General features: G+C 66.3%; 1 protein-coding gene across 4 annotated transcripts in view; it reads right to left on the bottom strand.

Annotated features, from left to right (window-relative positions):
* The window catches only part of VAV2 (vav guanine nucleotide exchange factor 2), a 46,235-nt gene that overhangs the window by 7,741 nt on the left and 25,471 nt on the right, over positions 1–13,023 (bottom strand). For 3 of the 4 annotated variants that reach the window (XM_056132723.1, XM_056132726.1, XM_056132727.1), the window contains exons 4-20: positions 12,670–12,738; positions 12,096–12,198; positions 10,727–10,825; positions 10,187–10,255; positions 9,635–9,735; positions 8,317–8,416; positions 7,745–7,840; positions 7,245–7,313; positions 6,644–6,730; positions 5,518–5,603; positions 5,145–5,277; positions 3,476–3,585; positions 2,993–3,094; positions 2,833–2,921; positions 1,874–1,890; positions 1,421–1,442; positions 421–548 (exon numbers count right to left, since the gene is read on the bottom strand). In XM_056132723.1, coding sequence (XP_055988698.1) covers positions 421–548; positions 1,421–1,442; positions 1,874–1,890; positions 2,833–2,921; positions 2,993–3,094; positions 3,476–3,585; positions 5,145–5,277; positions 5,518–5,603; positions 6,644–6,730; positions 7,245–7,313; positions 7,745–7,840; positions 8,317–8,416; positions 9,635–9,735; positions 10,187–10,255; positions 10,727–10,825; positions 12,096–12,198; positions 12,670–12,738 — 1,480 coding nt within the window. Of the gene's footprint in view, positions 1–420; positions 549–1,420; positions 1,443–1,873; positions 1,891–2,832; positions 2,922–2,992; positions 3,095–3,475; positions 3,586–4,332; positions 4,348–5,144; positions 5,278–5,517; positions 5,604–6,643; positions 6,731–7,244; positions 7,314–7,744; positions 7,841–8,316; positions 8,417–9,634; positions 9,736–10,186; positions 10,256–10,726; positions 10,826–12,095; positions 12,199–12,669; positions 12,739–13,023 lie in introns of all 4 variants that reach the window. The other variant, XM_056132724.1, reaches the window with a different exon arrangement.

Genomic DNA, 13,023 nt, shown 5'->3' with positions numbered 1-13,023 from the left:
CCACTGCCCACTGCCAGCCCACATAGCCCCTGCCTGCTGCCGATCCATGTGGCCATGTGACCTTTGGCGGTCACTACCCAGGGGGACACGGGCCAGAGTCCACCTGCCCCGCTGCAGCCACAGCTGCATCTCACGGCAAGGCTGCCCCGAGCCAGGCCTGTGCTGGGCTCTGGGTGGGGCCAGGCATGGGCGCAGGGGGCGGGCAGTCCCACTTCCCAGCCGACCCAGACGCCAGCTTCGGTGGACTATCCTGTGTGACTGTCCTCAGGGCAGGAGGGGAAGGGCCCAAGCTGGGCCGGGTGCTGGGGCACTCTGGGGCCCCCCACCTGTGGACTCCGAGCCCCCTGTTCCCCAATCCCAGGCTCCCCTTCCCACCATGAAGACTCGGGGTCACCCACACCCAGGTGGCCCCAGGCCCACCTCCCACCACGGGGACTCGGGGTCGCCCTTGAGCAGCTCGATGATGTCGCCCGTCTGGAAGGTGAGCACCGGCTTCCCGGGGGGCGCGGGGCTGCCGTGGTAACTCTGCACAGCCACCATCTTGGGACCTGCAGGGACATGCAGCTCACTGGGGGCCTCGCGGGCTGCTTAGAGTCCGCAGAGGAGACGCCTGCAGAGGAGTGGCCAATGACAAGCCCACTGAGGGTGCAGGGGGGGCCTGCCTATGACGGGGGGATCTTCCAGACCCACAAGGAGAAAGGGACCACCAGCCATGGGGGAAACTAATGGGAATCCCCTGGATGAGAACCTGGGCAGGGTAGGATCCAGGGCCTGACCAGAGCAGAAGTGGGGTCCCCGCCCAGCTCCCCAGGCTGCTCCCTCAGTGCAAGAGGACAGAGGGGAAGAGGCTGCGCTCCAGAGGGACCCCCTTCTCTGGCCCACACACAAGAGCCCCTGAGCCCAGGGCCAGCATAGCCCAGGACAGTCCAGGACGGCCCAGGATGGCCCAGGACGGCCCAGGAAAGTCCAGGAAGGCCTCCAGGGTAGGCCAGGAGAGCGAAGGATGGTCCAGGATGGTCCAACATGGTCCAGAATGGCCCATGGTAGCCCAGCATGGCCCAGAAAGGCTCAAGATGGTCAATAATGGCTCAGGACAGCCCAGGAGGGCTCAGGAAGGCCCATTAGGGCTCAGAATAGTCCAGAATGGCCCAGGACAGCACAGGAGGGCCCAGAAAGGCCCAGGGTGGCCCAAGGGAGCTCAGGTTGGTCCAGAACAGCCCAGGATGGCCCAGGATGGTCCAGGAGGGTGCAGGAGGACTCAGGAAGGCCCATGAGGGCCCAGGACAGCCCAGCACACAGAGCGGCCAGAGTGCGTGTGTCGACTGATCTGCCGGGGCCTCAGGGCTGGGCCCCGGATCCTCTGCAGGTGGGGAGCTGCCAGGGCGTGGGCAGGCACAGCCCGAGCTGGGCAGTAGCTCACCTGGTCCCGCTCCGGGGGTGTCCTGCAGACAAGAGTGCTGATGAGGCGCTGTCCTGGCACCCGTGAGCCCGCAGCCCCAGGGAAGGGTGACGGCACAGAGCGTGAGGACACAGACCTGCCGGGCCTCGCCCCAGGAAGGACCCCGGTACTCACACACCCTCCACCAAGGGCTGCCTCAGACAGGCCACTCTCCCAAATCCCACCTTCTCCAGGAAGCCTGCCCTGGCCAGCTCAGGCCTGGGGCTGCCCCCTCCCTCTGGGCCGGGTCCTGCCACTGGGCACTAGGAGTCGTGCCCCTCTCCAGGGAGGCAGCTGTGCCCACAGGCCTGGGGAGCATCTGTTCACGTGACTAGACCCACATGCCAGCTCAGTCAGCTCTGGGGCCTGCAGGGCGGCAGGCAGGGCGCAGTGGCACGAGGGCTCAGCCACGAGGGTGCCCGCGCAGGGACTCACCACGTCTGCAGGGGAACCTGGAGAGGAAGTGGGGGAGTCAGAGTCTGGCGGAGTCGCGGACCACACAGGCCCCACGCCCACGCAGCATGGGGATGCCAGGACTCCAGCTAAGTTCACAGACAGTCCTTGTTTCCTGTCTTGTTTCCATTCCCGCTCTTTCCCTCCAGGCCTGATGACTAAGGCTGTTTCTGGGCCCAGGGAATAGGGAAGCGTGTGCTCCAAGTCTGGAGTGATGCTATGTGGCCACCAGGGGGCAGTGTGAGTGAGCAAATGAAGACGTGGCTGTGAGGGGCGCCCTGGGGAGGAGTGAGGGGCTGCTGGTGGTGGGGTCCCAGGTCCGGACCCAGAGTCTGAGGCTGAACAACACAGCTGGGCAGGAGCTGCAGCACCCAGAAGGCACTCAAGGATAGGACCCCCAGCCTGGGGAGCAGCATGCTGGCCTCAGAGGGCCTGGACCCCAGGGTCCCCCCACCAGGCCTTGGCCTGGCTCTGCACACCCCACCCCGCGGCCCCCTGCTTCTGGGGGGGCCAGAAGCTTTTCAGAAGCTTCTCTGGCTTGACCACGTGTCTCAGCTGCCCTGGGCATGGCCGACCCCTCACACTCATCTCTCCAGGTAGGCCCTGGATGCCTGGCTGGCCACTGCCTTGGGCTTCCCACCGGCCAAATGGGCACGAGAAAGGGGCAGGGATTGTGCGTGCATGTGTGTGTGCATGTGTGCGTGTGCCGACACGTGCACCATTTCCTGACACGGCTCAGGTGGACGGACCAGGCCTCTCCAGCGGGGATGATGTGTGCTGGGTGTTTCCCTCGGGTCAGAAACCTGCAACTCCACTGCGGGCGCCTGTGCCCACCAAGAACCTGCCCCTGTGGGCCTGCTGGGGCTGTCATGGAGCCACTCTTCCCTCCCAATGCCTCAGGGCCTGAGGCGGGGCAGCATCCACGCGTCCTGGGCACTCACCTGTCTTGCAGGGCGGTGTCACCTCCAGACACTCCTTGTGCGCACCGACACCGCACCGGGCGCACAGGTACCCCTGGTAGAAAGTGCCCCTGTGTAGGAAGGATGGAATGAGGACCCCGAGACCACCACAGCCCGCGCAGCCTTCCGGGCGCCCTCCCACCTGAGCAGCATGCGGCAGGCGCGGCACGTGGTGGTCCTGGCGAATGTGAACATCTGGAAGGCATGCTGGTTGGCACCGGCCTTGTCGGGCTTCACATTGGACCTGCGGCAGACCCCAAACCCAGCACCCCGAGCTCTGACGTCACACAGCACAGGGAGGACCAGCTCCTGCGGGGGTGTGGCCTGAGTTCATGTGACCCCCACGGCTGCAGACATCAGAGACCCCATCCAGCCCTGCCGGCCAGGGCGCCCAGGCAGTGTGCCACCCTCTTCTGAGGTACTGGGGCACTCGGATCTCGTGGTCACCTGACCCTTGCATAGGGAGAACCAGGCCAGAGCCCCAGCCTCCCCACTGGCCCCACTGACCCCGGCCCTCACCTCTGCAGGGCCCCAGGGCACTGGGTGGGAGATGCCACAAGACAAGGCCGCTCTGAGCACTGGCAGCACTTATGTGGCCACCCCGCCCCAGTCCCCCAGCACTCACATGGCCATCTCGAACTGCTCCATCCACTTGCGCTTCATGTCCTCGGTCTTGCAGAAGAGCTGGAAGCCCTGCTTGCCTTGCAGGTGGATGAGGTAGAAGCCGTAGGACCACTGCGGGCGAGCACAGAAGGAGCTGGCACAGGCACACGCACACCAACACGGGCACGCGCACACGGGCACAGGCTTGCACACGCCAACACACACGCTGACACAAAATACACGCTGACATGCAGACACACAGACACGAATTAAGTGCTGACACCCTGGCACATGTACTGACAGTGACAGACACACTGGCACACAACATGCACAGACACGGGCACACTGGGACACACGCACAGACACGAAATACTGGCACACACACTGACGCGTGGGCCACACGGACATGGGAACTCACTGGCATGTGCATATATGCTAACAGGAACCCACATGTGCACTGACACGGGCATTCCTCAAGCCACACGGCCTGAACACCACGTGTGTGGAGAGTACACGTGTCCCCCTTCCAGGGGCCTGCGACCTGCGTTTGTGTGTACATACAGCACATGTGTCTCCATGCCTGTGCTCATGCCCATCACCCCAGCACCTCCACCTGAAGCTGAGAATGTGCAGTGAAATGGAAGCGGCCAAGCGAGCCTGCCGACCACTGCCCACCCTGCTCAGGGCCTCGCCCAGCCACCTCCTGGAGCTTTCCTAGAGAACCGTTGGAATGTGCACGAGAGGGGGGAGCAGCTGGCACAGCGGGAGGTGCAGGGGCTTCACCCACCACTACGGACCTCTTTAAGGGAACACTTGGCTGCACATCTGCTGTAAGGGGAGAGGCGGCCAGGGAGACCCCGAGTGGCCCCCAGTGCTTACCACTTTCCCGTGAGACTGGGCAGCATGGGAGAGGAAGAGGGACAGGTCAGCGAGAACAGCGGGGGGTGGGGGGGCTGAGGCCTCTGCTGGGCCCTGCTGCTGGGCAGCTATGTCCAGGTTAGGGTTCTGGGTCTGTGTCCGTGAGAGCTCTGAGTCCAGAGCTGGAGTGCCAGCAAACCGGCTCCTGAACCGCTGCTAAGCTCAGAGCTGCACACAACTGCGCTCAAGGCTGCCTGGCACCACAGCAGTGCCCCAGTCCCGGTAGGCAAGCTCAGGGCCCGGCCAGTCCCGACTACCAGCAGGCCAGGGTCCAGCCCATCATCCCGCCTAGCCCCGCCCCGTCAGTCTGGCCCCGCCCCCAGCAGTCTGACCCCACCCCCGCGAGGCCTGGCCTTTCTACAGCCTGGTCCCACAGTAAATTCTGGCCCTCCTGTCCCGGGGGCCAATGTGGCCCCAAACCCTCCTCCATGGGGGGTGAGAAGCGGAGAGGAGTTGGCTGTGAACCTGCGGGAGGCTTGGGAGTGCCCCCTCATCCCTTGGGGGCCAGGGGCATCGGGTGCAGGGACTGCGAAGGGCAAAACCGTTGCCTGCGGGCCCCTTGGCCTGTGTCTCGCACCCAGCTCCCTGCGGACCCCTGGCCCATGCTCAGCCCCAGCCCTGCGTGCGGATATGTGCAGCGCCCAGCCCAGCCCAGGGAGCGGCCTCGCCCATGCCCACCCAGTGCTGCACGTGGACATGCCCACTGCCCAGCCCAGCACCCAGCCAGCACTCCCCCGACCCGTGCGACCCCACAGCCCAGCCCAGCCGCCCACCTTCTTGATGTCCTTGTTGTTCATGGGGTCGTCCGACACCTTGTGGGCCAGCAGCTCGATGATCTCCTTCAGCTCGTAGCTGTAGCCCCGCCGCTTGCACACGATCACCACCTTGTCAAACAGGAACAAGTACCTGGGCCGCCAGGCAGGGGGCCGTCAGCACCGGGCAAGGCGCTCTCTCCTGGCCCCCCAGTCGGTCCCTGCAGAAGCCCTGAGGGCTCCCCACCCCCCAAACTTGCCTTCACGGGAAACATGCACCCACCCGCCTCCCCCTCTCTGCCAGTCCACCGCCTCGACTAGGAGCCCTGGGCTGGGGCTGGACCCCCACGGGTGCAGGGAGGGCGCAGGACCCGGCTGGCCGCAGGCCGCTCACCTGTCCTGCTTGGTGTGGTTGACCATGGAGCGCACCTTCAGCTCCCCGTCAATCTTCGGCCGCCCGAACTCCTCCAGCTTCACCTGCTGCGGGAACCTTGAGGCTGTGAGCCCTGAGCCCCCTGGTCCCCGGAAGGGGTGGCTGGGCCCCAGGGACCGGCCCTGGACCCTCCCCGGATCCCGCAAGACGCTTCAGTTTTGGGTCACAAGGACTGAGTGTACCAGGGACGTGGCAGCAAGATGGCACCTCCGTGCTGGTCCCCACGTCTGTCAGACGGGGCCTAGGGCGCAGAGAGTCGTGGGGACACTTGAACAGAGACAAGGGCTCAGAGAACCGGGGGGACACTCAGAGGGGATCTAGGGGACAGAGAGCCACAGGGTCACCTGGATGGGGTCTAGGGTGCAGAGAGTCAAAGGGACATCCCTGGACACCAGCAGGCAACAGGGCGTCTTCCTCCGAGCCTTCCAGAAGTGGCCAGGGTACAAACAAGAATGCAGCCCTGCTGGACAGGTCGCCAGGGTCCTGCCTGACTCCAAAGCACTTCTGGGTTAACTCCGCAGCACCTGTCCACACGGCAGTCCGAGTGCTGCTGACCCAGGCTCGGCCTGGCCCCAGATGCCACACACGCACTTGATGAGCACCAGAGGGGGTGGGCAGAGGGGCTCAGCACCCACAGTCACCAACAAGGAAAAGCCTCCGAGCGGGTGCGCGCCCACACCCGGGGCTAACGCAGGTGACTGTAAGGCACGGGTGCAGCTGGGCCTACACCCCTCAGCACTTGCTGGGGACCCAAGGCTGGGCCACCAGTTGGGGGTCACTGCCGCCTGCACCCATCCCTGAAGCTTGGGATTAGAGTGGGGGACCAGACTGGCAGCTGTGGGGGGCTGGGCTCGGCGGGCAGCATCCCACCTTCCACACGGGCATGTATCCCTCGGTCCCTGAGGCAACACTGCACAGACATGAGGCCACCAGCTCTTGTGTGGGTGCTGGGTGTGGGTGAGGGTACTGGGGTGTGGGTGCTGGGTGTGCGGTGGTGGGTGTGGTTGTGGGGTGCTGTGCTGGGGTATGGGTGTTGGAGACTATTACGCAGTGCCTGGGATCAAACTTGCTCCGCGCCCCGTCTCACCAGGTTCTCGATGCAGCTCTGGAACTCGGCCACTTTCTTCAGAGTCTCCTTGTCCCTCTTCACCTCGTTTATGTACATGGCCAGGTCCTGTAGGGCACAGCCCTGCCCATTCATCCTGACTTTTGCCCAGGCCCCTCTGTGTGCCCAAGACCCGCTGTGATCGGGGCCCATATCCACCTGGCCCCTGCGTCCAGGTCTGGGTCTCTGCAGCACCATGTCCACAAGAGGGATCAGGGCAGGAGGCTTTGCACCCCGGCTTGGCACAGGAAGAAACTGAGGCAGGAGGGGTGAGCAGCTGGTCCCTCTCTGGGCATCAGCCCCGCGGCTGGGCAGAAGGGGAGGCACCCATGCGCTGCAGCCCTCCAACTGGCCACCAGGGGGCAGTGTGGCCACAGCAGGAACCAGGCAGCAGCCCGGCCCAGGAGCCAGGAAGGGGGGCTGGGGGCCGGGACGGACGGACACCCAGACACTGCAGCCCCACTCCAGGCCCGGAGCACCACTGGGGACATCCCAAGTCAGACCAGAGGGAAGGGGCCAGGGTGACTTGACCTGTCCTGGCTCTGCCTTACCCACCTGCCCAGTCCTGCCTCGGTTTACCCACCTGCATAGCTTCTAAAGCTTCCTTGAGCTGCTGCCTGTCCGGCCGGTCCGTGGAGTGACTCAGGAGTTCCTAGGGAGGCGTGAGGGGGGCTGTCTGCCTCGACCACCCAAAGCCCCTGCAGCCTGCAATCTGGCTCAACTGCCCGAGCCCAGTGACCCCCTCAGGGAAGGGCACCCCCCAAATCTGTGGTCAGGGGTCACTGTGGTACAAAGCTGGAGAGACATTGAGGGCTTTGAAAAAGCCCCCCACCCAGAGGTCCCCATGATTCAGACCGGAAGAGCCTGGCCCCACCCCTCTGGGACCAAGCTAAGATGCACCCCCGCCCAAGGCAGGTCTGAGTCGGGGGGCAGTGGGAAAGGAGTGCAACTCACTGGCCTCACTGGCCTAACCCTGGCCACCCCGCCCCCACCCCCACTCCCCACCCAGTACAGGCGATGCTACCCCAGGCGCCCCTGACCTCCAAGCCTGCAGCCCGCGGGGGTGCCCCCTGAGCAGCCCACCTTGAGTAGCAGGTGGTACTTGAGCACCCTCTGCATGGGCACCACCAGCAGGTCCTGCAGCTTGAACTTCCCGTCCTGGACCTTCAGCGTGCACTCCTGGGCATGGGCAACAGCAGGAGACTCTCACCCGGGGCCCTGATGCACAGGGGCCCCGACCCCTAGTTTTGCCAGAGCTCCAGGTCCCCTTGGAACAGGGCCTGACCCGCCAAGTGGAGTCCCCCCAGGCAGCAAGCAGACGGGGCTGCAGGGGCGCCAATGCAACCGGGCAAGGAAGGGGGGTGGGCATGAGGTGGGGCTCTGGGGCTCGGCACTCCCTTGGCGTCCCCATGTGCCAGGGACAGGGTCACCACAGCCCCTGGCTGAGAGGAAACTGGTCATGGGGTTCATACCTGGGGGCCAGGAACAAGGGGCCCACCCCAACCCAAACCTCTCCGGGGAGAGGATCCCGAGGCCACCCAAGCTCACGTGGGGACCCCAGAGAGGGTCCTGGGGCCGCCCAGCTTGTGCAGAGACCCCCACAGAGAGGGTCCCGGGCCGCCCAGAGATCGCAGAGACCCCCTTGGAGCCCTTACCTCGACCTTCTGCCTCACGTCGTCACGGGTGGCCAACAGCTGGTTGAGCGTGTTCTGGGCATGCTCCATGCGGCTGCAGTAGTCTCCGTAGATCAGGAGCCTGGGCGCATCACACGCACACACACGTGAGACACGCAGGCACGACACAGACACACACAGATAGCTCGTGGGCCGTGCGGGACCCTGGGCCGCAGTCACAGTTCAGAGGTCACAGCCGAGGGCTCCCCAAGCCAGTGTCTGTGATGGTCTGGTACCCCCAAGGGTCGCTCTCCCCCCTTCCCTGACACTACACCCACCCTCCCACACTCCATGGGGGTGCAAGGGTGTGAGAGTGTGGGGATGCGGGGGGTGGGGTGCAGAAGCATGAGGATGCAGGCGCGTGGGGAGGGGCAGGGCTGTGTGGGTGCAGGAGTGTGGGGTGCAGGTGTGCGGGAATGTGAGGGTGCAGAGTGCAGGGGTACGGGGTGCAGGCATTGGGGGGAGGTGCGGGCAGTGCAGGGGTGCAGGCCAGGCTGCCTGCAGGCCGCTACTGTGGGTGTGGAGACCCCATGGTCAGCCGGCCTCCAGAGGGACTAATGGCCCTGTCTGGACCGCAGGCGCCCCACTGGAAGGGGGCTGAGCACTGCTCTGGCGAGGCTGCGCAGCAAGTGACTGTAATGGGGGTCCTTGGGGACCCTCCCGACCAGGGTGCCTGTTTTGGGGACTGCTCAGTCCCACCCAGCACTGGGAGAAATGCTGAGACAGAATTTCCCAGGCCCCGTTCCCGTTCAGCCAGAGACAGGCCAGGCATGAGAGGGGTCTTGGGGCCCACCTACCACCCCCCAGAGCCCCTCAACCCCAACTCAGCTCTCACCAGTGACACCTCTAAGAACTAACGGCCAGGTACGAGGGGTAGGGACAGGACCCCACACTGGCAGCACCCTGCAACCCCCCAAGAGGCAAACTCTGCGTCTCTGCAAGCACAGACCCTCAGCAGCTACTTCCAGTCAAATCCCCAGCTAATCCGGGAGGGGGGTTCAGCCTCCAGGGGCTCCACACCCCATAGCTCAGGCCCCGCCCTTGTCTCCTGCCCGGAGCTGACCTCCAGGAGAGAACACTGCCCCCAACTCAACATGGGCAGTCAGCCTCAGCCTCCATGTCCCTCCCAGCCCGAGGCCCGGGGCACCCCACTGGGTCACAGGCAGCACCCTCCCCCACCACACTCCAGGGTCCTTCAGCCCCCAGGGTCCCCGGAGCAAAGGGGCTGCTCAGCACAGGCAGCAAGTGGCCCTGCACAGAGCGTGGACAGTGCGTCCAGCAGTGATGGGACCCCACTCACCGCTCCTTGAAGTCCAGGAAGACGGTGGCCAGGGAGCCGCCGCCCGCCAGCATGGCCACATCGATGGCCCTCAGGAAGCTCTGGTGCACCTTCATCAGGTCCTGGGGACAAGGGCCCTGTGAGCAGCCCCACCTGCCCACGCGGCAGTCGGGCCCATGCCCCCACGCTGTGTCGGGATGGGGAGCAGCAGCCCCAGGCCCCAGCCCCCCCACCCCCATCACAGTGTGTGGCTCACGGGCCCTGAGGGACGGTCCCTGGGCTGCAGACACAACCTCGGGACCTGCTCCCCTCACACAGCTCCCCAGCCCCCCGCCCCCCCCACCCCCCGTTCCGCTTCCTGTGTGTGTGGCCAACAGTCCCCGGGTGATCCGGGCAGAGTAAACTGGGTCTGGGGCCCAGGGGGACAGGGCGGGAGCACTGTGGCTGAGAGAAAATGGGAGCTGCTGCCGGTGTTCCCCCATCCCACCACCTGGCCGGTCCAGGTGGCCCCAGCCCAGGGCAGTGGGGAGCACGTGTGCCCCCCAGGGAGCGTCCCCGCCAATGGCCTCTCACCTCCAGGTTGATGAAGATGGCGGCCATGTCCGCGGGGCTCAGCAGCGGCCTGAGGGGGCCCACGTAGCTCTGCGGAGGACAAGAAGCAGGAGGTGGGTCAGCACCCCCCGTGGGTGGGCACGTGGGCTGGCCCAGGAGGCTCCATGCGGGCCCAGTACCCGTCCCCCCACAACGGGGCAAGGCTCAAGGCCACAGGGCTGGGGGCACCACGGTGGGGACCCCCGAGATGGGCCTCTCCGACGGGAGGACGAGGCGGAGGGGCAGCACCTGCCCGCGCCCTCTCATGCCAGTTCGCGCTGCGCACCCCAAAACCGCCAGCAAAGACGCTCGGCCCCAGGGTCACCGGAGTCCCGGCCTGAGTGACCCATCAACTCCCGTCCCGAGGGACGTGAACAGGGAAGGCCACTCTGGAGGCCAGCCGCTAACCCCCCGCTGGGGCAGGAGACAGCCAGGAGGGAGGGCTGGGGGCGAGCAGCCGTCAGAGGGCAGCCGAGGCCTCAGCCTGGAGGGGCGCGGGGCTCGCGGCTGACGGGGCGGCACCTTCTCGATGTCCTCCAGCGTGCGGCAGTACTTGGCCTCGGTCTCCTGGATCTCCAGCAGGCAGCGGCTGCGCTTGTCGTCCCGGCTCATGCCCATTTTCTGCAGGAGGACGGGGCCGCCAGCGGGAGTCAGCGGGGACTCCGAGGGCCCCGCCCTTCCCATCCCATATGGAAGCTTCTAGAAGCCGGTGCAGCTGGGGGCCCTGGGGTGAGGGTGAGATGGGGTGAGGCCCTGAAGGACCCTTGTGATGTGTCCCGGTGAGGCTGTGGCCAGCAGGACACGTATGTGCGGCAGGCGTCCGGGAGAAGATGGGGTAGAGCAGCAGTGGGTGCAGTGCCCACACGCCCGAGGTCCTGGGGCTGGGCCGCTGGGCCGTGAGTGCGGGACTCCTGCCACCCCCCTTCCCACTCAGGCCGGGATGATGTGGGACTTCCTGGGGGTGGCAAGGACCTAAGCCCCAAGTGCAGAGACCTGGGGACGGGGCCCCAAGCTTGCTGTACACGGAAGGCAGGGGAGGGGGTGCTGGAGGATGGGCCGGGCCCCCAGCACTCACCTGCAAGTACCTGACCTGAGGCATGTGAATAAACGAATGGCAGAAGTTAGGAGCATGGCTGGGCCAGCCGCCACCATACCTGGGCGTTGGGGCTCTTGGAAGCCAGCCCAGCCCCCCGGCTCCGCCCTGGCCACTCCCGCACCAATGTGACCAGGTTTTGGGCCAGAGCTCATCCCGCAGGCGCCTCCCTCTGAGCCGCCCTGCCAGGCACTGTCCCTGTCGCCGGCCCCACGGACAGGCACGGCAGGAGGGAAACACGCATGCTGCTCAGCTCCAGGCCTCAGGCCGGTGCTACGCACGGCAGCAGACACGCCGCCCCGCCCCCGCCCCAGGGACCCCCGGGGTGGGCAGGCCATGATACTTCAGGACCAAGGACAGCGGCTGGCACTGGGCTGCCCTCAGGCTCCCCCCATCCCCCCGCCCCCACCAGTGCAGGGTGGGTTCTGGCAGCTCTGGGAGCCTCAGCAGTGCGCGGCCCGACAGCCTCTCAGACGGTCAATGGCCAGGCTGCTGGGCCAAAGTGACCACGCTCCTGGGCACAAGCCACTAGGCTCCCCAGGGGAGATGGAGCCCCCACATCTCAGCACCAGCCGCACGCGGCCCCCGTCAGCAAGCAGCTCTCAGAGCCCAGGCCGGCCCCTCCCCCACCGGAAAGCCGGGGGATGGCGCAAACGCCGCAGTCATGGCTGGGAAATCGGGTCCCTGCCCGTCCGGGGGCCCGGAGGGCTGACCGGGCACCCCTGCGCAGGACGCAGCAGAGGGGCTGCTTGAGGGTCCCAGGCAGAGGGCCTCGGTGTGGCGGCCCTCGCGGCTCACCATGGGCGGCTGCACCTCCACCCTGATGATGTCCTCGTACACGTCGTCGCCCTCGTCCTCGCAAGGGACGCAGTCGTAGATGTCCTCGCCCAGGTCATGCTCGCTGTGTGGGGGGCAGCAGGTCAGATGGGGTAACCCCGCCCCCGCCGCACCAGGACAGACATCTAGCCAGGGTCACCCCTCCCGTCACGGAGGCTCCCTTGCAGGAGCCTTCCCGGGATCCCAGCAGCCGTCCGCCCCCCACTATGGGCCCCACAGTGCCCCTCCGGGTGGCAGCAGGAAGGAGAGGCCAGCGGGCGGCACCTGGCTGAGGGTGGGGGAGAGGAGAGTCGGCAGGTGCCAGGCGGAGAAGGTGGCCGGGAGGCGGTGACCCGCACTCCGGGCGGCCTGGGCGAGGTGCTGACCGGGGCTGACTCGAGCCACCTAGAACCCACCCCAGAGCCCCCTTCCTGCATCCCCAGCTCCAGTCACCCGCACAGGAGCCTCCAGGAGCCTCGCCCACCTCCACGGCAGGGGTTCAGCCGGGGGATCCCGCAGGGGTCCCCAGCCCTCAGGGACCCAGGGCCCCCCTTACTCGGCCAGCTCCTCCAGGCTGCGGTAGATGTCATCGTCATTCTCCACCGTGTCCTCCGAGGGGAAAGGCCTGCGGAGAGGACAGAGGGGCTGTCACCCTCCACAAGCGCCTGCTCTGCAGAGGAGCAGGGGGCTCAGCCCTCCCGGAAATGGGGCCACAGAAGCAGCCAGCAGGCAGGGACGGGGCCAAGGTGCCATCACGGACCACCCCCTCCCCCAGAAAGGCCAGGCTCGCCCCGCTGCCAGCACCTGCCGGGCACCGGGAAGGTGCTGGGTGGGTGGGTGGTGACAGGAGGGACAGTACGTGATAGGTGGGGACAGTGAGTGAGTGGACGGCATTGACTGGGCAGGGGAG

The sequence above is a fragment of the Sorex fumeus genome, unplaced genomic scaffold (assembly GCF_029834395.1).
Source record: "Sorex fumeus unplaced genomic scaffold, SorFum_2.1 ptg000095l, whole genome shotgun sequence".
NCBI lineage: Eukaryota > Metazoa > Chordata > Mammalia > Eulipotyphla > Soricidae > Sorex > Sorex fumeus.
The sequence above is the reverse complement of the archived record's forward strand: the minus strand, read 5'-3'. Positions and strand labels throughout refer to the sequence as shown.